The sequence below is a fragment of the Oscarella lobularis genome, chromosome 16, assembly GCF_947507565.1.
Source record: "Oscarella lobularis chromosome 16, ooOscLobu1.1, whole genome shotgun sequence".
Lineage (NCBI taxonomy): Eukaryota > Metazoa > Porifera > Homoscleromorpha > Homosclerophorida > Oscarellidae > Oscarella > Oscarella lobularis.
Window position 1 is genome coordinate 601,641 of NC_089190.1, and position 23,054 is coordinate 624,694.

Here is a 23,054-nt window from a genome sequence, read left to right on the forward strand (position 1 = left end):
TAGTAGCTTAGCACCTGCTATAGAAATAGGAGCAGTTTGACCACCTAAGGGAGTTGACGTATTGAACCCATTTTCTTTAGTAAGATTGATAGCATACCAATTAACCCGACACCATCACTTTGGATTTGAGGCCTCAGCCTGATATTGACATTTTGTGGATGTAGTTTGATTGTTTCTTTATGTTTGCATATATTGATGGGGGAGTTAAATAAAGGTACCCCCATCAATGGACGACCACAGTTACAACATGCAATTCTTAGTCAAAAATGACGTCAAAAAAGACAAAAAGTTCTTTGAAAACTTTTTTCTGAATGATCCCGACGAATAAGTCGACTGGGGTAAGACTTTGAGATCGCTGTAGTGTCTTGAACAATCACCGAAGATTTTGGTTAAGGTTGTCGGTCCTGGATGCTTCAATCTAAATGTAAAAAATTGCGTACACAATTGAACATCAATCTCGACGGAGTTGTACCGGTATTCGACCAATTTCGTAATATAAAATTGAGATTTTGGGCATGACATCTTCGAGAGCCTCTGCAATTGCGATAATATCACTGCCAAACACAATCGTCCAAGTCAATTTTAAAAATCATATAAGACGATTTTAAATGGTCCAAGACAATTTTAAATATGCCCAAGATTATTTTAAAAATAGGCAAACTAGCTAATGTAGATTTAAATATAATATGAAAAGAGATAATAAATATACTAAAGACGTAAATTACAACGACATACGTTCTGATGCTGCTTCCATGTATTCTTCTTTAGAGAAATAAAAGTCAACGTTTAATTAAATAGGTATTTAGATTTTCTTCTTACGTCCTTTTAAACTTTCAATACGTGAAACTTGAACGAAAATGATTAATCCAGCCTAAATAAAGGTGCTTAAGAACAGCTGTCGACGCTACGCTGACGTGAACGGGTCTCTATTCGTGACGTGATGCCGAGAAGGTGATGTCAATCTGATTAAAGGGTAAGTGCCACGCGATTTTGACCCCCATTTTTTACTGTTTTGCACGGTAGTGTGACAAATAAAATTTTGTTTTTTGCATTTCTTTCCTAATAGAAATAAACATTCACGATTGTATAGCGTTTCTAATTTGCTTCCGGTGCCGCCCTATCCGGGTTCCACTTACGTCATTGGTGGAACGGAAGTCTTTCGCGCACACGTCTGCTGTGCGTAGTTGGCTGCCTCAACTGAGTCCCCACGGCCACAATGGTTCAACGCTGCGTAGCTGCCGGCTGTAGCAACTCAAGCAAAGACCGAATATCCCTTTTTCGTTTTCCAAAAGACCCCGAGAGACGCAAAAACTGGTCTGATCAGGTGAAGCGTACCAGGGCTAGGTGGGAGGGGCCGACGGAGCACTCGAGGCTAGGCATCGAACATTTTGACGGCGATTGCATCACTGACGAATGCCGCGTGTCGGAGGGACTCGGATTGGGGCCCAAATAGGTTCGATTGAAGGAAAATGCCGTTCCGACGATCTTCAAGCGGCGCCGCACCGACAACGACTGAAGGAAGGAAACAAGTCGGAAAAGAGGAGCATACGAAAAGCGCGAGAGAGGCAGGGTAAGATCTCAACGTGTTCTCCATTGCACGTTCTCTATTCCTTCGTATTTTTGCAGATATTAGGCGAATTGATGGCACGTGCCCCGTCTCAAACTGGTGACGATGACGCCTGTACTACACCTCTGAGCGACGACATGGCGGCTCCTTACACAGATTCGAATATTGAATCGATGACAGTAGGGCAAAAGTACCAATGCAAAAATTTTAAATAATCCATGCCTTAGATTAGCTTGGGGAAGACTGACCAATGAATACAGGCTAAAACAGACATAGGTACAAATGATTCTCTCCCCAAAGCATTCATGGACTCCTTCCCTAGAAATTCAGACAGACTTTGGCCCCCAATTCGCTTCGATTGGCTGCCAGTGCAATCTCCTTGATGCTCCTCCATTGTCTTTACTCAAGAAGGATAAAAGTAAAGTTGACAGCGTCAGCTCAGCTCAGACAGAGAATGAGGCAGAGGATGAGGACACAGAGGATGAGAACACCGATCAGTCTGACTTCGAAATGGCAGATAATGCTGAGCCCACTAGAGAAATGCCGCGCGAGACAATTACGTATTCCTTTATTTGGCATTTCATTATTGATAATTTTAGGCCGTTTCACAAAGAGCAAAAGTACATTGTGTTTGAATCAGCGTTGCTTTCTCTCTTCAATAAATGTGTGTATTGCGGGTCACACGACGTCATAGTGACAAAGGCCGTCACTGGGTCCCTCTTGAGGGTGAAACAGGACTGCGAAGACTGTGATCTCGTACGGGTATGGGATAGCCAACACTTTGTCAACAACTTGCCTGCCGGAAATATTGCAATTTCTGCTGCAATATTCTTCTCTGGATCTTTGCCTTCTCAAGCCCTGAGAATTTTTGAATTCCTGAACTGTGCCTGCGTGTCAAGACGGTCGTACTTCAGGCAGCAAAGTCAATACATTTTGCCAAGTGTGTCTCACGTGTGGCAAACGAAGCAGATGAAAATTCTTCAGCGACTAAAGGCTACTGGTGCGCCTGTAACTGTATGCGGAGACGGAAGAGCTGACAGTCCTGGCCATTGTGCCAAATTCGGGTCATACAGTCTGGTTGAAGTCGAACAGAACGTGGTCATTGACTTGCAACTAGTCCAGGTACTTCTTCACTATTTATTCATTGACTGACCTTATAGTGGCATTCTTTCATAGAGTAATGAGGTGCTCGGATCATATCACATGGAGAAAGCTGGTCTGATGAGATCTCTTGAATTTCTTGATGAGCACGGCATTGACATTGGCCTCCTCATCACTGACCGCCATCGTGGCATAGCTAAATGGGTTAGGAAAAACATGAGAGCAACAGTTCACCTCTTTGATGTTTGGCACGTAGCAAAATGTGAGTATTACGCAACGTAGTACAGTTCTGATTAACTATATTTTTTGGCAGCATTCCGTAAAAAAGCGGAAGCCTTAGCAAAGACGAAGGACTGTGAAATTATTGGCTGCTGGATTAAGAGTCTTGTCAACCATCTGTACTGGTGTGAAGCCTCGACTCCATCAGGAGACTCTGACGAGATTCGGGCGAAATGGCTGTCTCTGCTAAACCACATTCAGAATGTGCACACAGGGCATGGAAATCGTTTTCCATCCTGTACCCATCCTTCTCTGACTGGCGAAAGAGAGAAAAAATGGTTCAAACCTCGTAAGCAGTCTAATTGTGTTTAGAAACTGTACTAACAGCCATTTTCAGACACTAAAGCCTTAGCCAAAATAGGCGGACTGATTCAAGGGAAAACTTTTGCTAAAGATGTGGGACTGCTTTCACCGCTTTATCAAACGTCATCTCTGGAGGCATTCCATAGCGTCATCATTCACTTCGCACCGAAATCCGTGGCCTTTTCGTATGATGGGATGAACGCAAGGTACTACTCTCTCTTGTAGTTGATTCGGAAAAAACTACCAGAGACGTATCTAGACTTTACCTCGCTGCTCTTCATTTCAACGAAAACAGCTCACGAGTTCAAGCCCGGACACTTGCAGGTGACGAAAGGTACTCTATTCTTTATCCGAAGTACAAGAAAGGCGGGTACATTGTGCGGAAACTGTTAGTCGACAGTTCTTACGGTAATTTCATTTTTGAAGTCATTTCACATGCATAGAATTGACTGATTGATTGATTGATTGTACAGGGTACGTTGAAGACATTTTGGAGCATGTCAATAGGGTCACGAAAAACCCAGACCTTCTACCACGGCAGAGAGAAGAACGGCCCCCACCATTGTCTCAAAGTTTTGAGAAGCCGGTCAAAGAGGAAGCTGTTCAGAAGCAACAGTCAAGATTCGCTTTATTCAATACACGTAGGTGAATATACACGTAGGTAAATAGTCAGAATGTATAACACAGATCGGGGTAACGGAAGCCAGCAAACGCTGCGCTTGGGAAGGCATTTCTAATACTGCTGACGACACATGCCGGCAAAACTACACGTACGTCTCTCCCCAGCCATCCCCAACACCATCTTGTAAATTGCCGGTATGCCATGTAGCGATAGCGTCTATTAGAAATATTTAAACACAGTGAAAGTGTAAAAAAAGGAAACCATACTCATTAGTCGGTGGTGCTTGCTGGCTATGTTGGCTAAGATCATCTCCGTATTCCTGCCTCATTTGATAATAAGCTGTCTGAAGAACCCAGACGTTGAGGTACACTGCGTCGAACCCTGGATGCTCGATGATGCACTGCATTGTTGGGTCGACTTCGTCCATTTTGCTCCCATCGGGTCCCATTTCTTGGAAGCAGATGCATTCGTTCTCCGTTGGCAAAATTGGGCAATTTCCACAAGTACACCTATTATTTTTATATAGTTTTATTGATTTTTAGTGTCTAGTTAATATCACCATTGAAGTGACCCCAGCCTCTCGACCTCTGAGCTTCCCTCGCTTTCGCTCGAGTCCGAAGAAGCGTCCTCAGGCGGAGGAGTGACTCCAGGTTCGAAGCGGTAAGGCCTAACGACGTCTGCGTTCTCCGGAATGGGCTGATGATAGGCTACTTTCGGTGTCGTCGAACCACTGCGATATCCAGTCGTCGCTTCCATACGGGGAGGCGTCAGGGTCCGGAACATCGTCACGGGCAGCGTCTGAGTCTGGTGAGTCGATTTCAGGACGAAGGGAGATGTCTGTAGGGTTGTTCGCGTCGTTCATTTTGTTAGGCAGACGTATGCGCGAAAGACTTCCGTTCCACCAATGACGTAAGTGGAGCCCGGATAGGGCGGAACCGGAAGCAAATTAGAAACGCTATACAATCGTGAATGTTTATTTCTATTAGGAAAGAAATGCGTAAAACAAGGTTTTATTCGTCACACTACCGTGCAAAACAGCAAAAAATGGGGGTCAAAATCGCGTGGCACCTACCCTTAACTAATAAATAACAGCTATGAACCAAACACTCTCAGAATCTCGTGTCGCGCGTTGATGAGGAAAAAGAGTAAATAGGTAACAAATTGAGTATGTTTTCATCTTGTAAATTGTATACAGTATTCATAGCCTCTCAACGCTTTTTGCATGAACATTTGAAGGATGGATTGGAAGATCGGCTACAGTATACAATGCCTTGCTCTACACGTTTTTACTTCGCTTAATTAAACAGATTTCACTCTACAAACTCGAAGCGCTTGCGGACGCCGACCGTTGCAAGCACATAATCGTTTAGAGAACGCGCAAATGTATTTGACCGAACGCGCACAGATCGAAGCCTCAGCCTTGGAGCGAAAATTGGAAAAAAGAGGTAAGCCGTTTGCAAGGAAGAGCTTCACGGCGTTTATGAAGCGCTAATTTGGTCCGACACACCCGCATGTGCATTATACGGGGTTTCTTACCCTAGTGCGCTAAGCACACGCCCATTTTAGAATCACCGTTTTTTCGCCGACAGTAAACTGGTATGCGCGTTAACTGCCGTCTAGCGGAAGACAAATACCTAAAGTTTCATATATTTGCTGTTATTAGAATCGTCCTCTTTGGCTTGTTTCATTTGCTCCGCCTTTGCCGCACTTTATCCGCTTATCTAAGCATTTCCACCGCTGGTGCTGCTACTTATACGTGAGCGTATGTAGTGTTACACTCATATGTGGCTTGTGTCGGATTGGACACTGTCTTTTGACGACGATTTAGACCATTTTTGACAAGACATGTCCGATCTTCAAGAACGCGTGCTTACAGCAAAGGCCGTTCTCATACACGGTGTGTACGAAGGCATTCAATACGTCGTTCCATGCTTCCCTGTTCTTACCGTCGATCTTCACCGCTGTCGAGCATCTGTTATAGGGGAAGATAACGAACCTGGGCCTTCATTTGACTGTCTCGTTAATAGTGCTGAAATCCAATTAGCTTCTTGCCCTCAAGTTATTATTTCCTACAGCAGCTTTCACATCAATGTAGGACCAAAAAATGTTACTGATAGGTTTAGAATAGGCATTTACAACCGGAACCTCTATTATAGACCTAACCTCACTAAAAGTTTATGCAAACCTGTTCTCCTTCCCTAAAAAATGATTCGTTTCTTCTTCAGATCTCTAGAGGAGGGAACATGCAGCTGCCAACTCCGATCGCTTCGAGCTTCCGACGATTGAGATTCCGAAGAACAACGCCGGGAAAATCCATATCCTTTATGAAGGCTGCACTGACCTATAAATCGTAATAGTAATTATTTGAAAATACTTCGGTATTCATCGCTGACTTTTCTAGGCAGCGGTAGCCACATATTTGGTCTCGACGTGCATGATCCGTCGCGCGACTCCCGCCTCAAATTTGCTGCAGCTATGACAGACGTCAAAACTACAGCTACGTAGGAGCACGCCTCTCCAAGTCTGCAAACTATACGTAGAATTGCTAGTTGAAAGTAAGTATCGTCAGTTTATGCAATTGCAATGAGCACACGCACACAATTTCGCCGCTTATGCGCACCACAGCCCAAGGACGTAGCTTTCCGCAGACATCCATTGGGAATGCCGTATCTACATTATTTATGCTCATACGACACTTTTTCTAGAGAGCGTACCTTGTCCATGATGAGGAACATCGGTTTTTCGGAAACCGAATAGGAGTGCTGCTTCTTGTGCAGTACCCAGCCGGACTTCAAAAAACCATTTCGGTCGAGCATGCTCTTCCATGCCTAGATAGAACACTGTTGACCATGTACGATTACACGTCATGACCAGCTCGCCGGAGATGAGCCACAGCGCGAGAAAGGCCTTCCTTTTCCATGTGGTACAAAACTCCCACCTCATTGCTCTAAGGTATACGGAGTGCATCGTGATGCTTACTTTCCCACTAGTAAAGTACCTGCACAAGTTGAAAGTCAAGGACTTTGTTCGTGTTTCTTTCAAGCCAAGTGTAGCTGCCATATTTTGCACAGTGACCAGGACTATCGGCACGGCCGTCACCCGCAACTACGATAGGGCCCTGCAATCTTTTTAGGTCAGACAAAAGTGAAGACTGGTGCGTCTTCCAGACGGCGTCAATTTCTGGCTGCACGTAGCAGCTTTGGTTTTTGAAGAAGATTTGACGACTGATAGAAGCACACACTGCAAGAATTCGAAAATTCTAAGTGATTGCGTTGGAAAACATCCAAAAGACGTAATCGCTGCGGTCATAAAAACGTTTCTCGCTGGGCTATTTCCAAGATGCGGCTTGCTGTTCCACGTCATTTTAGACTCGCATGATTGCCAAAGCTGATTGATTTGAAGGAAACTTCCAGAAACGCGCTTTTGGACGTTTACGTCCTTTGCAAGGCAGTGGGTACAGGTCTGGAAGAGCTGAAGAAGGCAGGCTTCAAAAACAATGTATTTCGTTTCGGGTCCGAAAGCGACGACGAAGACTTCGAAGATGACCTAATCGATGAAACTCCTTCATCGCCGATGGAAGTCGAAGAAGAAATCGAGTCTGAAGACGACTACGAAGTAGTGATGGGCCGACACCAGTAATTTTGAATCGATACGATACCGAGTACGATACCTTAAAGTATCGGTCCTTTCGATACTTTTTCGATACGATCTATACTACTATAGCGACAGGGCCTCGGCTTTGTTCGCCTAAAACTCACGAAGCCGACAATGCCTGGTCGCCATGTCACTGCCGTTGCCCTTGTCCTAACGTCAAGAGTGCACAGTCACTTTGTCGTCTCCGTCGGCGCTATCGTACTAACAAAGCTACATAGCGTCGAAAAATCGCTAATCTCTAAACTCTCTAAACTCGATGCGCACTGTCTGTGCACTGTTAGCGACGTAAGCTTAAGGTTACCGGGTGAGCGCAGGCGTCCTCAGGTGCGAGTGTGCTACAGCAGGCGAAGAGAGCGTAGCTCGGTACGCGCGCATGCGCATAACAGATTGACATGGGCGTTTCCTCTTTTTTTCTCTGAAGAACCTCCCAAAACAACTCTTACCCAATTCTTTGCTCTCTGCCAAAAAGACGCTTTTGCCAAGACAATCTTGTATCCAAATATTCCAAAATACTATACCTGGAATGACAAAGAATGGAAACCTCGAAGACGTTGCAAACCAGTTTCAAATTATCCAGGAAAATTTCAGTCTGATACAATCGGACGCGTTTACACTGTTCGTCCGAATAATGTAGAGTGCTTCCATCTTCGCCTTCTTCTTCACACCATTCCCGGACCTTCATGCAAAGTTGACGAGGTTATTTGTGAGACAAACCGTGAAGCCTGCAGACTTCGAGGTCTTGGAACCTTGCTCTTACGGAAGTTACGATTTCCGAAATGCCGTCTAAAATTCGTGACATGTTCGCAATCATGCTTTATTTTTGCTCAATATCTGATCCTCTCGCACTTTGGGAAACCCACAAAGGCCATGTCCGAAGACTACCTGCACAGGCAAAGACAAAGCGCATCAGTTCCAAACCTTCCTTTCACCCAAACCATCTTTAATCAATGTCTTATCTACATAGAAGACAAACTTCTCTCCTTCCCAGGTGAAAACCCTCTAAGCACTTACGGTCTGCCTTCACCTAACAGAAGCGACGATGAGACAACAACACTTAGAGAAATTTTAGCAGAATACGCCTACGACAGAGAAGAAATGCAGCAAATTGTCATCGAAAGAGAGCCAACTTTAACCTCCCAGACCAAACTTACGCATACGATGCTCTCAACCGAATAACGCAACCCGAAGAGTCTGGAATTCTGTTTCTTGATGCACCTGGCGGAACAGGAAAACCTATCTCATCAATTTGTTCCTCGCAAAACTCCGAGCGCAGGGAGAAATTGCACTTGCTGTCGCTTCTTCAGGAATAGCAGCCACATTACTCAGAGGAGGAAAGAGAGCCCATTCTACCTTCAAACTTCCCCTTGATCTCCACTTCACAGAGAATCCTGCAACGTAAAAAAAGGCTCTTCGCGCGCTCGACTTTTTCGTTTAGCGAAGGTCATCGTATGGGACGAATGCACAATGTCATACAAGCGAGCATTCGAAGCACTTGACAGAACTCTCAGAGACATTCGCAAAGTGACCAAATCATGAGAGGACTACCCGTTATCCTTGCAGGCGATTTTCGACAAACGCTTCACATCATCCGCAGAGGCACGAGAACCGACGAAATTGAAACTTGCCTCAAATTGTCTAGAGCAATATGGCCCCACGTACAGGTAATACATCTGACAACGAATATGAGAGTTCACATGCACGACGATCCCTTTGACTCGGATACTCTTATTCGTATAGGCCAAGGTCAAATCCCTACTGATCCAACAACTGGTCTCATAGACATCCCCTATGAACACACCGTTGACTTCCCTCAGGAATCACAAGATAAAGTCTTTCCAGATTTAGCAAACAACTTTTCAGACACTAGCTGGACCTCTGAGAGAGCTATACTGGCTCCGACGGATGAAGTAGTTGACTCGATAAACCAGCCACTCCTCGATCTGCTTCCTTCTCCAGCCCAATACCTATCAATCGACTCAACTGACGACGTGGACGCTGCTCTCCAATTTCCCGTGGAATTCCTTAACTCCCTGAAGCCCTCAGGACTACCCCCTCATGACCTGACGCTAAAAGTAGGCTGCCCGGTAATACTTCTTCGTAACCTTGACGCCCCCAGATTATGTAACGGTACATATCGTTCGACAACTCCGACCCAATGTCATAGAAGCCACCATTGCACTTGGGCAGTACGCAGGCGAAACCGTCTTTATACCACGAATCCCTCTACCATCTGACACAACTATACCCTTTAGACGATTGCAATTTCCTCTACGCCTCTGCTTTGCCATGACTATAAAGAAGTCTCAAGGTCAAACGCTTCGTGTGGCGGGACTTTCTCTCATGTCACACTGCTTTTCTCATGGACAATTCTATGTTGCATGCTCTCGAGTAACCACCCCAAATAACCTATTTCTTCTTACAGAATCTGAAAAAACTCGCAATATCGTGTACCCTGAAGTATTATTAATATAGAAATCCCAAAAACCTACATCACCCTTTTCCAAAAATAACGACATAAAACCCGGCGAAGCCGGGTATAAATGCTAGTACTTTACTAATTTTGAATGCACAAAACGCACTTTAGATAACAGAAATAAAACAGAAATAGGAGAGTCAATAGGGGGTCAGTAGAACCTAAATATCAGCTCTGACCAAGTTTGTACCACCTGAGATACCATAAATGCCACGACAACTGATATGAAGGGTGGCAATGGGTCCCTGCTCCTTGTTTAGCGAGTGACGTAAGACTTTAATTAAATTTTATACTGCTATTGCGCATGCTTGAAGAGTATCGAACTTCCGATACTTTTCTAAATTGTATCGATACCTTTCGATACTGCACAGTATCGGTGGTATCAAAGTATCGGTATCGGCCCATCACTACTACGAAGCTGACTCATCTACTTACGGTGACGCCCGTTGTTTGTCTTTTTGTTCCGCTTTCTATTTTCTCTCACGCGGTAATCCATGAACAGTTTTAATTCTTCAGGGCTGGGATTTGTAGATAACTGGGGCAGTCGCTGCGGGTTTAGAATAGCAAATGAGGCCATTATGTCCTTTTCCTGAAATCTGCTTTCAAGGTTGTCAATCAATTTGTCAAGAAAGGGTTTGCGAATACTGTCGTTGAAGTACAGTTCACCTAAATTGTGTGGTTTCCGTACATCAATTTCCGCTTTTTTAATTCTCCAAAAAGAGCGGGCAAGCTTCTTGTGTGTCTTCCTTCGGTGGACTTCAGCTGCTTCAAACATGCAATCGTTGAGGCGATGAGACCGGGAATGATACTGTAATCACACGTGGAGTGCTGAAAGCATTTGGAAAGGGTGCTGACGTGAGGTAGTGCGTCGCACATCAGTAGCATCGTTGCTATGAATCGATATTCGGACATTAACCGGTGCAATCCCAAAGCTTTAGCATCACCACGCTCTTGGCTTTCTCGCTGCAAGCTCATCAGAACAGAAACGAACTTTGTTTCAGTCTGTTGACACTGTGCTCAACACTGAGCCAACTCGTGGCGCAGGGCGCAATCATCTTGCTCGTCTGCTCTTGACGCAAAGTCTGAATTGCCTCTAACCCGGCAGAGCGAACAGCGCTGTTGTCGAAAAAGTAAAAACTTGACGAATAATGTTTCCAAATGTTTTTGACATAAGGGACGGTGTTTCCTGCCTGCGTAGAAGATTCACGCGATGTGCCGCGCAGTGAACGCCGATCAGAGAAGGCTGTCTCACTTTCAATCGGGCAACGACGCCAGTTTTGACACCCGTCATTGTTGAGGCTCCATCGGTTCCAATTCCTCTCAGTTTGTGTATATCCAGCTCTGCTCCTTCAACGTATTCCATTACGCGTTTCGTCACGGTTTCAGCCCAAGCTCGAATGCAGCTGCTTTCCTCCGACATTGTATTAGCAACTTCTTGATGAAGTAGATGAACTATTTTTAGAAAATGGCTTTTAAGTCGTCTTCCATTGGTGAAAAGATGTTCGTCGGCTTGGATGAAAGGAAAAAGACTCGACACGGATGCAATGCTGGTAAGCCTGTGTATCATTTGTTCTAATCGTTAACGTGAAACTATAGAATAGAAAGTATTTCGCTGTAGGACAACTTTTTGCCATGAGTCTTTGCCACGGCTCATAAGGCTTCTCCTTCTTGGCACCGTACTTGTACGAATACTTGCTGAAGCCGTCAACGGTCAATGTTTCAATTACTGAAGAGGATACGTATTCCTGACTACGACGTAAGGGACCTCGTGAAAAAGGCAATTACTGTATCTAATCAATGTAGAATTTCTACTCGCTGAAAAACGTCGTCTATCCAGATAGCGGAATGCGAAAGCGACGACGAACTATCTGATCTTGTCTGCCAGAGCGAAAACGCGGCGTTTTGTATGAATGCGGCAACAAGCGTCTACTGGCCGCGGTGAAGATGTCGTGGAAGGCTGATCTCATTCGCATTCTTTCGTATCATTTCAATTTGGGAAAAATTCGAGGAGCAGTTGATCAACTACGGGAAGAATTGGCCTCCTTGGGTGTCCTCCGATGTATGGTGGCCTACCCAGAATTGCTGAAGACATTTTTTGTCTACGAAGAACGCGTCATGACAGCCGGTTCGTCAACTATTAGAAACTATCAGCTTTTATACTCATAAATTGGAGATGAACTACTTGACCTGTTCCGTAGCGGCAATATTCCATATACCGCTAAGAGAGATGACAAAGCTGCTTAGAAAAGAGAGAGAGACGATTTTATAGCGCCTGAAGACTTTTTGAAGTTATTTCTTCGAAGTTTAACATTTTACGAACAAGAGTAAAATTTATTGACAATGCACTTCTAAGATGGAGAAAACGGTGTGGCACCGGAGGACGTGTACATCTTTTGTACTGGTGCTTCAAGGCCTCCTCCACTTGGGCTTGTTCAGAAAATGACGCTGGCCTTTGACCACAATGCCGTTCTTCCGACGTGTTCCACATGCAGTTTGACCCTCCGATTACCAACAAAAATGGTGGAAAATCGCGAATCATTCTTTGCTAATCTCTGCCTTGGGTTCAAAAGCCACAATTTCTTCGGCCAAGTCTAGCTAGGTGTTCGGTACAATGGAGGCGCATTTGTCGAAGGAGACGTTTACTTTATTTGACCAATGAAACGCTGAATGAAGTTGTTACTTTATTTGAGTAATTACAAGTTTATTTGATATCTTTATTTCAGTTACGTAACAAGATGTTTACTTTATTTGACTTTATTTGACTAATTATAAGTTTATTGTATATGTTTATTTCAGTTGCGTAACAAGATGTTTATTTTGACATGTGGAGTGACACACACAATAAGCTGTTACAAAATCAAACAGAAAAGCAAAAATATAATCAAATGGAGAATCAAAATAAAATCAAACAGAGAATGAAAACTATAATCAAATGGAGAATCAAAAATATTATTAAAGAGAGAATCAAAAATAAAATCGAAGAGAGAATCAAACATAAAATGCTTCAGTAGGTGTAAAAAGAAATAGTAGAGAGAAAATAATACTTTGCCTTTTGGCGGTGATCACGCGCCATACTTCTGATTCCCGGACTGTAAAAAAATGGGATCAGGAATCAACATATATTTAGGGAGGCATATAATTTCTCCCAGTTTCCTCTTTCAAATTTTGCTTTGGCAAATGCACTCCAAGCATTATCGCGAGGCTCGGCTGAGCATCGATGCAATGTGAATCCCGCTCTGTTGCAAAAAAATCCTAGATTTTCTCTGACATAGTCATAGAGACTCTTCCCTTGTGTTGCCTTCGTGCGCTAACGAGATTTCAAGGGCGCGTTGCGTTCCCGGAAGAACAGCAGTTTCCAGTAATGGCGTACCTCTTGTCGATTTCTTGGCACGTAGAACAAAAGCCATGCAGTCTACGCGTGCTTCAATTCAACTGCTGAGTGATGTGAGTAATGGTCTGCAATGGATTGCGGCTATAACACTATTGAGACGAGAGACAGCAAAGGATACGAAATGAACTTATCGTCAAGCAGGAGGATTGGTAATAGCAATAGTCTGTTCATTTTACACAGCATTAAACTAATGAAATTAAGATGGACGAGTTGATTGAGGACGAGTTGGACAAGCTGCAGTCAATTTTAGCTCAGCTCGAGTATAGAAGACTAGTAATCAATATGACGACGACGGCGTGCCATTGCGCACATTCATATGACGTGCCCGAAATTGACCCAGTGACGAAAACCGCTTTTCATCACAGAGAAGATGAACACAATAAACGTAATAGTGCCAACATACCATATTTTGGCGCATTAGTGTCTCGTCAATAGCGAATTACAAGCTACGTGCGCGCTGGTGCGGGAGGAAATTTGAAATTTAAAATGATTCGCGATTTCCTGCGCTCTCCTGGAACATGCCTAGCTCATGCATTATTGATTGGCGTCCGGAAGAAAGATGTCGGTGAGGCAGAACTTTTTTTGGGTGATGAGTGGCAGCGTAAATGGAGAATCACGACCATGCAACCAAAGCCCGTTTTATCCGCACCGTTAAGGACGAGCGATCACACAGCTTTAGCGATGCCAGGTCAATAACGAAATGTTGATCTTGCCGCTGGACAATCTAATTCCCTGGCATCGATCTCTGTACGAATTTAGCTTCTTGAGAGTACATCAGTGAGTGACGATACCATACAAGAGAAATTATAATGTAAGGCTTTGCCTATTTCGGTCAGTTTGCGACGCGTTGGGATGTAGCCGAGAATAGATCCTTGCTATAACAACAAATATATATTGAAAGTCAAGAATTCCGACGCCGAGAGGCTGAAGAAAAAGGAACAGAACATCCGCGTGCTTCATCTACTGACGACGTGGAATGTCTCTTTAGCATCCTTAACAAAAATTTCGGAAATAATTTAGCATTATGTCGGGCAGAGGAACGGAGGGCGGATTTGCGTACTTCTGCCCGTTTACTCCGTACCTCTTCTCTCTACAAAAGTGGGGTTGGGCGGGGTCGGGCTGGGGTCTATCACATCATAACATTTTTAAACTCATAATCGCTTACATCTCTACCGAGAAGAAACACAACAGACAATCCACACAACAGAAGAAGGTCAAATCGTCGCAATGTAGCGTCCTACGGGCTACGTCAATCGATTTCCCGGCTTACCGTGACCGGATCGTACCACTTGGCAATCGCTGAGAAAATGTTTTCGAAGGCATCCTTATTATTTATTTCCGAGGAAGTTACCTTCATCGAACAGTGAGCAGTAGGAAGTGACTTTCATTGAGCAGTGAGCAGTAGGAAGTGACCCGCATCGAGCAGTGAGCAGTGGGAAGTGACCCGGATTGGGCAGTGAGAAGTGAGCAGTGAGCAGTGAGAACCCCGTATCGGCCACCGTACATTACGGACGGGCCTCTTTTCTCGGATATTCGTTAGGAAACATATAGAGGTATTATATCATTCGAAATAGCTTTTAATGACGCGTCTGTTGCAAATAATGGTTTTTGATTTGAAGCTTCCAATATGAAAAACTGAATTTTTAATCCACGTATATAAGTCACACGTTTCGGACACAAAGTCTTTTAGTAACATCTTCTAAAGCAGAAAGCTTGTTTCCTAAGCAATACTTTAATAGTTTTTTTGGCTGAAGTCAGATAAAGTTGGTATTCCACAAAACCACGTGCTTCAGTAACGGGAAACTGGAAATCCAACAGACGTTTGAGACAAATGAAGCACACGCGGCCTTTTTGTCTTGTACTGGTTTTCAAGCACTCCATAAAGCTACATCTGAAGCGGATCGACGAATCCGGAAATAACCCAGGCCGCCTTCCTCCGGCCTCCCGCTTCCCACCTTAAATTTGCCCGTTATCACTCGAGGCTAGAGAGAGTGTGCTTTATCGAATGTTTGTCATCGATGCAAGACAGAAACGCGTCTGCGGTGTTGTTTATTCGCACCGATCGCAGACTTCGGTTTCAAGTTAATTACGAGACGCTCGTGGTTTTTGTAGTTATACTTTTTCTGACTTCTTAAGGGAAAAAGTAGTGAAGTGACTGCTTAGGAAGCAAGATTCCCGCTAGTGAAACACTCAATAAAAATACTCTGTCCGAAACGTGTGACTTACATACGTTGATTAAAAATTCATTATTTTTACATGGGTAGCTTAAAATCAAAACCGTTAGCTGCGTTAAACTCGTCATTAAAAGCGCTTTCGAATGATATAGAATACCTGTATATGTTTCCCAACGAATATCCGAGAAAAGAGGCCCGTCCTTAATGCCTACCGTTGTCCGGATGGTCATGCAACTCGGACAAACGAAATTATCATGCCTGCAATCAAGCGCGCTAAAGCAAATAGATGCATGACCCACTGGTCGAAGAGTACACTGACGGCGACTAGAAATAACCTTACCTGGGCTGCGCAGTAACTTCAGAGTTGCAGACGGCGCGTCCGAAACCCATGCCGTCCGAATGTCCCTTCTTGACTCTATGAGGTCTTCTGTTTGGGCGACTCCAGCAAGAATGCGGTTAGGGGACCCACCTTGTAAAAGTGCCACAGCGGGACGAAAGTTCGAGAGGAAGCGGAAGAATTGCGAGCGAGAATCGCGAGGGGGCGAAGGAAAATCGCGATTCTTCTGTCTCGGGACTCGTTATCGATAGGACCCTAGTCATTTCATTTCGTTTCCACGGCTTTGCGCGCATGATTGAAGTGAGAAGGAAAGAGGAAAGGCTTGTACTGTAGCGCTATCCTGCGCTCAAAGTAAACGCGCCCATGCATTCGCGAGTGCAAACAGCAACGGACCACACGCACTCGCGACCCCTTTTCTACGCGTCATATTAAAACATTGTTTCGACGAAGGATAGGAGAGCGAAAACGTGTCGTATCGCCCGTGCGCGAGGTTTCGAGCGAGTCAACGCCTTTTTGTTGTGAATCAGCGGGGAATCGAAAAATAAACGAACGCATCTGTCAATCGATACCCAAATGCCTTTCCCACAACATTTCGCGAAGCTAAATTTAATGCAGTTGGCGAGTAATAACGGTCGAATTGGCGGTGCCAAAGTGACGTAAATCGAATATTGGAGCGGATTTAGACAGGGGCCGCCGAAGACGTAGCCAGAACCCATCGTTTACGATCGATAAGACGAGCGCGTACGGTGCGTAGGGCCGCGAGGCAGGAGCGTTCGAGCGTGGCGTTCGCGCGCGCGAAACGAACGCCGCAATTCTTTGGACCCCACTATACCCGAATGTTCGTACTCACCTTGATTTTGTCGCTGTTCGGCGAGAACGACCGTTGCGATGACGTACAAGAACGCTGTTGCGACGTACTGTTGTCTGGCATCCAGACTAGTTGCGGCCATTGGGAGACGATGGGATGCTAGGTTCTGTTCGAAAAGAAGATAGTGAATGATGCAACTTGTGTAAGGGCTTTGATTGGATGACAGAACGATATCCCGGATACCAGGTTAATTTAACCATTTTATTTTCTGTTGCAGGTAGCTGTATTAATTTTTCTACTACTGCTCCTAACTTTTCATGAAGAACGTAGAAAAGTGACATAGTTGACGGATAGGATACAATTTTAAACTTTTAGCAATGAATTGAGAATTGCTTTAACAAAATGAACAAGGAGAATCCCCTTTGGCGCACTATAACCTAATGTCCCCCGTATTGTAAGCGTTTCGGTTTTGTTAATGTCAATTCACGACGCTTCGTTATGTTTACCAATTTTTACTATTTTTTTGTCTCTGTGTAATTTTATATAATGCAAAATGACCCTGAAATGGCGACAGGTACACTGTATTTTCCATTATTTGCGTTATATCTGGTGGAACTCTATCGAAGTCTCGATTGTGTAGGGTAAACGGTTTCTTAGCAAAAAACGAGTAAAAGCCGTTCACCCTAAGTCCGGGACATTTCGTTAGATATGTTGCTGTGCGAAGAGAAGAGTTTTACGTCATTTTAATGCAAAAAGTTGTAATCAATTAAAGAAAACGAAACTTCCAGTGCAAAAAACTGCCCGAACATAAAGGGGAACTGTGCGCAATTTTTTTCAGAATTTTATTAAAAATAAAATTCTTTCCACTCTCATTTTCGCCCTATCTAGCCTAACCTACCTAACCAATCTACCCTTGCGCGTTGTCTGCGAAGAAAACTTGACTTTGAACGCACGGTTGTTTCAATGCCTCCGGCGGGCCGGCAACGGACCGTGCGTTTCAAAGCGGCGGGCGCTATAATACGTACACCCATCGAGCGGAATGAACGACGAGGTCAAGAAGTACATTTAGAAGAGAATCGATGCCGAGTTGGCCAAACTGAAGAGCGAAGAAGCCCGTCCAGATGTTGGACAAGGGAAGAGGCTTTCGGAAAATCGCCCCGATGCGTCGATTGCAAGTAGGTACAGTGCGCGCACGCATATAGGCCCGCACGTAACCCGATTACAATTTGCGCGGGTAGTTTGAATTTAGGTCACTCGGGAGCCATTCTTGCAGTTTCTGCTCGTCGTCGAGTGTCGAAGCTTTTGTTTTCTTCAAGAATAAATCAAGGCGATGATTCATTTTTGCGTGGATAACGTTTCTGCGTTTTGTGAGTGAAATCGCAAAACGGTCTATAGTTTCGCCTCCTCTGCGTGTAGGAATCCGGCTCGCTTCCAACGTGTCTGTATTGTATCCTTCCACGCGTCTGATTGAAGGCTTTTTCCAATTAGCTTTCCCAAATCCGAGAATCAGTTCGTTCACTAGATTCTTCCAAGGGCTATGATTTACGCCTGTATGGAATATCGTGGAGGTTCGTGTGTGAACTGGCACTTGATGATCATTTGCTTCAACTTCAATTGACTGCTTTTCCGGCTCTTGATCAATTTTTGATAATACATAACATCATTCTAATTTCCTGATGAGCCGTCACGTGGCCGTGACGGTATGTATAGCGCACTCTACGTCAACTATGGCATCTGCAGTTATTTGCATGATCGTGAGCGTTCGAGGGTGTAGGATGAGCCCGCTTTGGTCACATCTGCGTGCCTACACCCCATGCCTTCTGCGACGCCAACCTGAAAACCAGTTCGACTCGAACGCTATCGTCGTGCTTGCAAACGGGAAAGAAGTGGGCTACGTTGAGCGAGAAGCCGCTCAACTGCTTTCGCCAATGCTAGAGAAGAACGCCGTCATCGCTAATGGGTAAGCAGCAAGAGGCATTTTGTCATTTCAGCTCTAGTTCTTATGGTGCTCTTCAGACAACTCGTCGGAGAGCCTTTTTTTACGTATCCGCACGGAAATAGAAGCTGGCGGTTTCGGGCTTGGGCTATGCAGATCGGCCTTGAAATCCAGGAGAAAGGCGTGCCCCGAAAAATCTGCATAGATTTTTTGAGGCTGTAAAGTCCGCAGGCATTCGTGTATGGTGGGACAATTCGACTCCGTCGTACGTGCACCGAGTGGAGACGGTCCAAAAAGAGAAAGATGACGATAAAGCGGAGAAGGAGAAGGACAGCAAGGAAGAGGAAGAGGAGGACAAGGAGAAGGAGGAGAAGGAGAAGGAGAAGGAAGAGGAGGACAAGGAGAAGGAGGAGAAGGAGGAGGAGAAAGAGGAAGTGGAGGAGTGTGGAAATGAGAACCCCCTGCTAGGAGAATCAGACGTGATTCCATTCTCATCGCAATCCCTTGTACCCTTCCGTTTCACAGCGCAGCCCCGAGATGTCGGAAGAGTCTCAGATTCTTCAGGTGCGCTATTTGACAAAGCCCGTCAGTGTCGAGGAAAAGGCGAATACAAGCACTCTGACACTGCTGCCGTCCATGGTAGATTCCTCGTGTCAGACCGATGAGGTGCGTTGCTTCTGTTCACAAAAAGCGGGCAAGGATGGAGAGCCGACAGCAAAGCGCCCAAAGCCAATGAACTATTGTTGGCAATGCGGAAATAGTCTATACAATGTGTTTCAGTAAAGGCACGCCTCAACAGAAATATAATTTCATTATATCTTTCCAAAAACACGTCTATGAGACTTGTACGTCTTAGCTGCACTGTCAACAGTATAGCAGGTGTTCCCATCAACATAAGCCTGCACTAACTCGCGAGTTTTCCTGAAAAATTTTCGAAAGAGGTCGACTGAAACCGTATCAAGAGCGGAATCGATTGAACTTCGTAGCGAGGCAATGTTATATCTGCAGGTCTTCCTTGCCTCGTCCTTTGCACGACGCCAGACCCTCTCGATAGGGTTCAGTTCGAAATGATACTTTGGCAGAAATAAACAGTCGTGCCCTCTGCTGAAAATGAACCGCTCAACCATTGATTTCTCCGCTTTGAAGTCGTCGTGCTCCTTCAAAATTGCCACCAACTTATCTCTGAGTTTTCCCGCCACATTGACACCTCTTTCCTCCAATACCATTCTAAGGCCTTTGGGTTGCCCGTCGTCGCACACCATTTTCTGAGGTTGACCATTCCATACCGTATCTCGCATCTTAGGCTGCTTCCCCCCAACGCTCACGTTCATTGCATTGGCAACTAGTGCATCAGCTGAGCGTGCAGCGTGGTTCGAACTGTGGTCAAAGACGAAGACAATATCATGTGTCGCACGCGGGTATTTTGCCTCGGCTATCGCTACTGCCGTCTTGACTTGTGCCAGGAATGCTGGGGCCCTCCAATAACCGTCTCTGTTTTGGCCGTACTCAAGGCGAATTCTTGCCCTCTGTGGCAGATTGACACCAGGGTTCTCCGTTGTAAACTCCCTGTACTGCTCGTCAGTGAAACCGAGGAACCCGCCAAATTCCTCAATGAAATCGGATATCATACTTCTGATCATCATTCGACTGAAATGTGGACTCGTCATGGAATATCGTTACCAGATGCTTAGGGGCTGACAAATCCGAGAGAAGACAGGGCTGCGGTTCACCGGGAATGACGTCACTGGGAAGTGGAGGACACAGGTGCGATCTCTCTAGCTCTTGAACACGACAGACATACTGGGTGCGGCTCTCAACAACATCCGGCCTTTCGTGGCCGTCGCGGTACACACCCTTTCGTGTCGTATCGGTCCTCTGAAATCCTAGATCATGCAAAAACTTCCTAGCAGTCGTCATGCTGACTGACTTAGGAAATGTATCCTCCGATTGCAATTGAGGAAGCAGCGTTTCATTGACGTAGTCCATGAAGTCCCTGATTGTCATATTCGGGTGTCCTTTTCGGCAGCTATTCTCTCGAACCCATTTGGTCGCTAGTTCGCGGCAACGTTCATCTGTCAGAAAAGAGATCCTTTTGTATTTGCCGCGCCCATACTCCAGAAATTCGCCGTCGTTGTCCCTCAGTTCGTTAACCCAATCTCTGACCGTCTTCTCGCTTTTTCCTGTGACCTCTCCAACATACGCAGCTGCTTCCATAACTCTGGCTCGCGGGCGAACTTGACGATGATAGCAAAAGAGAAGTGTACATATATTTTGGACGTCTTCTCGAGAGCGTTCAGGGTCAATGACCCAATTTTTTGCTATGGCGTAGACGTCGCTCTCAGTCAGTCGCTCAGGCCCCTTCTCCAGTACGTCGCCGGTCGATGAACCGGAATCTCCCGGTGGACCCGGTTGGGAGGACATGTCAGAATCTTTCTTCGCCAGTTTCGCGCGGGCAAAAGACATTCTAGCCTTCGCTTGGTTCCGTTTTCGCCAACGAGCGCTCATTGTGTAAACAGTGACGTCAGCAGAAATAGCGCGCGCGAGTATTACGGATACGTGAAACAAACGGTCAGTATCACGTGATGGCAACGGACCAATCACGGAAGAACAAAAACACCAATCCTAGAAACCGATTTACACAGGACCAGAAGACATTGTCGATGTATGCATCATTGAAACAAAACAGAAAGAGCTAAAAAGATGAGGATTCCGTCCCAACTGCAGTCACTATAACAGACTAACGCGCGGGCCTATATGCGCGCGCGCACTGTACCAATGCCATGTGGAATAGGCTGCAGATAGATCTACGTCGAATTATTGCTAAACGTCGAGCGTGCGAAGAGAGTAAATTCCCCGAAACAGTAACACTAAGGCGTATTTTAGACCGAAAAGAGCGAAAAGAGCTCCTTCAACTGTATTTTGCGAAGCAGAAAGACGACCGTCTGGGGAAACGCTTCAAAAAATCAGAAGCTTACGTGGCCAAGGAAGACTGTGTGGCGGTACGAACGTTACATAGTTAAAATACGCTTTTCCTATATCCAAATAAGGCAGATAAAAGTCGGGGCAATGATATATTCGTCTCTTAAAAAAAGAGGAATTTTGTGCGCTAAAGACGAGAGGCCGTGGCGCGTAATTAGCATCAAGCGGTCTTCAACATATCAAGAACTTGTCGAAGCTGGGAAGGACGAGTTTTGGGCTGATGCTGAGGACAGCGGCAATTTCTATCTAGCAAACAGCGAGGGACACAGAATATCCGATAAAATAGACGGCCATGTGTGGACCCTGAGCGACTACCTGGAAAGAAACGGGTTGTATCCCAGCAAATTAAAAGTTTACGTCGTAAAGCCGGTAACTTTTTTAAAAGTTGTTTTTACTAAAAGCTAAATTTGCTATGTATTCAAGGAATTACTTGAGATTGTGAGTCAGTCAAAAAATACGCGTGGCGAGATTGGCAGTGTGCAGCGTTCCGGTAAAAGAATTGCTTATCAGTACTTACAGGAACGCTTATGTATAACGTTTGCTTGCAGTAGCTTCGTTCAATCCATTTCTCCAGCCGGCTGCACAAGCTACAAGAAGATTCATTCTTACGTACTAAGGTGTTCTCTTATCACGCACACTGATTATAGAAGAGAAACCGATAACTGGAAGGCAAGGATGTAATGAAATCTGTCCTATTACTGGTAAAAATTTTAGCATTTAGGACTGGCATCCTTGTAAAACTGTTTTGCTGTAGACTTACTAGAAGTTTCTTTAACAGAATTTGAAATAGCGCTGGTGGATATGGAGAAGTTTTTAAAGGTGTTTTCCGAGGAACAATTTGCGCAGTGAAAAAATTCATGGATACGGCATTGAGAAAGAGTATGTTGAAGAGGAGCTAAAGTCCTTGGCGTGAGTACCCTCATACACAATATTCCAGTTGTTAGGTTTCTAAATATACTAGGAACTTGAGGCATCCTAATATCATTTGTTTGATGGCTTACGCCAAAGATTCATCATTTTATTACTTTGTCACCAGCTACATATCTGGTGGCAACATAGATGATTTAATTTTTAAGGTGAGCCTTCTCCTATATGTAATAGCAATTAAACCGTGATCTATGTACAGAATAAAGAAGCTATCCTTCCAAAGCAGATTGTATCATTTGCAGAGAATATGGCCTCTGCTTTGGCTTACATGCACGGGTTGAAGAATCCGCTGGTCCACAGAGATTTGAAACCGGCAAATATTTTAGTACAAGAGTCAGTTTTGTTAAATATATAAAACCACTTACATTTACCACAGGTTGATGAAGGACGAGAAAACGTCTATCTTTGCGACATGGGCCTAGCGAGAGTCAAAACAAGTCTGGCCACACTCACTTCTTGTGGCTCCCATGGAACGCCGAGTTATATTTCTCCGGAGACGGCAC

The 23,054-nt window shown here is 44.9% G+C and overlaps 1 protein-coding gene and 1 pseudogene across 1 annotated transcript; one reads left to right on the plus strand and one right to left on the minus strand.

Moving 5' to 3' along the window:
- Positions 1–1,413: 1,413 nt before the first annotated feature.
- On the plus strand, positions 1,414–19,428 carry LOC136196895 (uncharacterized). Its single transcript, XM_065986557.1, has 9 exons — positions 1,414–1,570; positions 1,634–1,746; positions 1,868–2,689; positions 2,744–2,930; positions 2,982–3,236; positions 3,285–3,456; positions 3,510–3,658; positions 18,877–19,124; positions 19,171–19,428. The coding sequence occupies exons 1-9, from the start codon at positions 1,414–1,416 to the stop codon at positions 19,426–19,428; spliced, it is 2,361 nt and encodes a 786-aa protein (XP_065842629.1).
- A 29-nt stretch (positions 19,429–19,457) lies between these two features.
- Positions 19,458–21,108, minus strand: LOC136196896 (uncharacterized; annotated as a pseudogene).
- Positions 21,109–23,054: the final 1,946 nt, after the last annotated feature.

What these genes read in the sequence shown, in the direction of transcription:
- LOC136196895 (XM_065986557.1), top strand. Translation starts at nt 1,414, where the DNA reads ATGCCGCGTGTCGGAGGGACTCGGATTGGGGCCCAAATAGGTTCGATT. An exon ending in GTTAGTCGACAGTTCTTACG is followed by an intron (nt 3,659 to 18,876) that starts GTAATTTCATTT and finishes TAAAGTCCGCAG; the next exon opens with GCATTCGTGTATGGTGGGAC. An exon ending in CCCTGCTAGGAGAATCAGAC is followed by an intron (nt 19,125 to 19,170) that starts GTGATTCCATTC and finishes TCCGTTTCACAG; the next exon opens with CGCAGCCCCGAGATGTCGGA.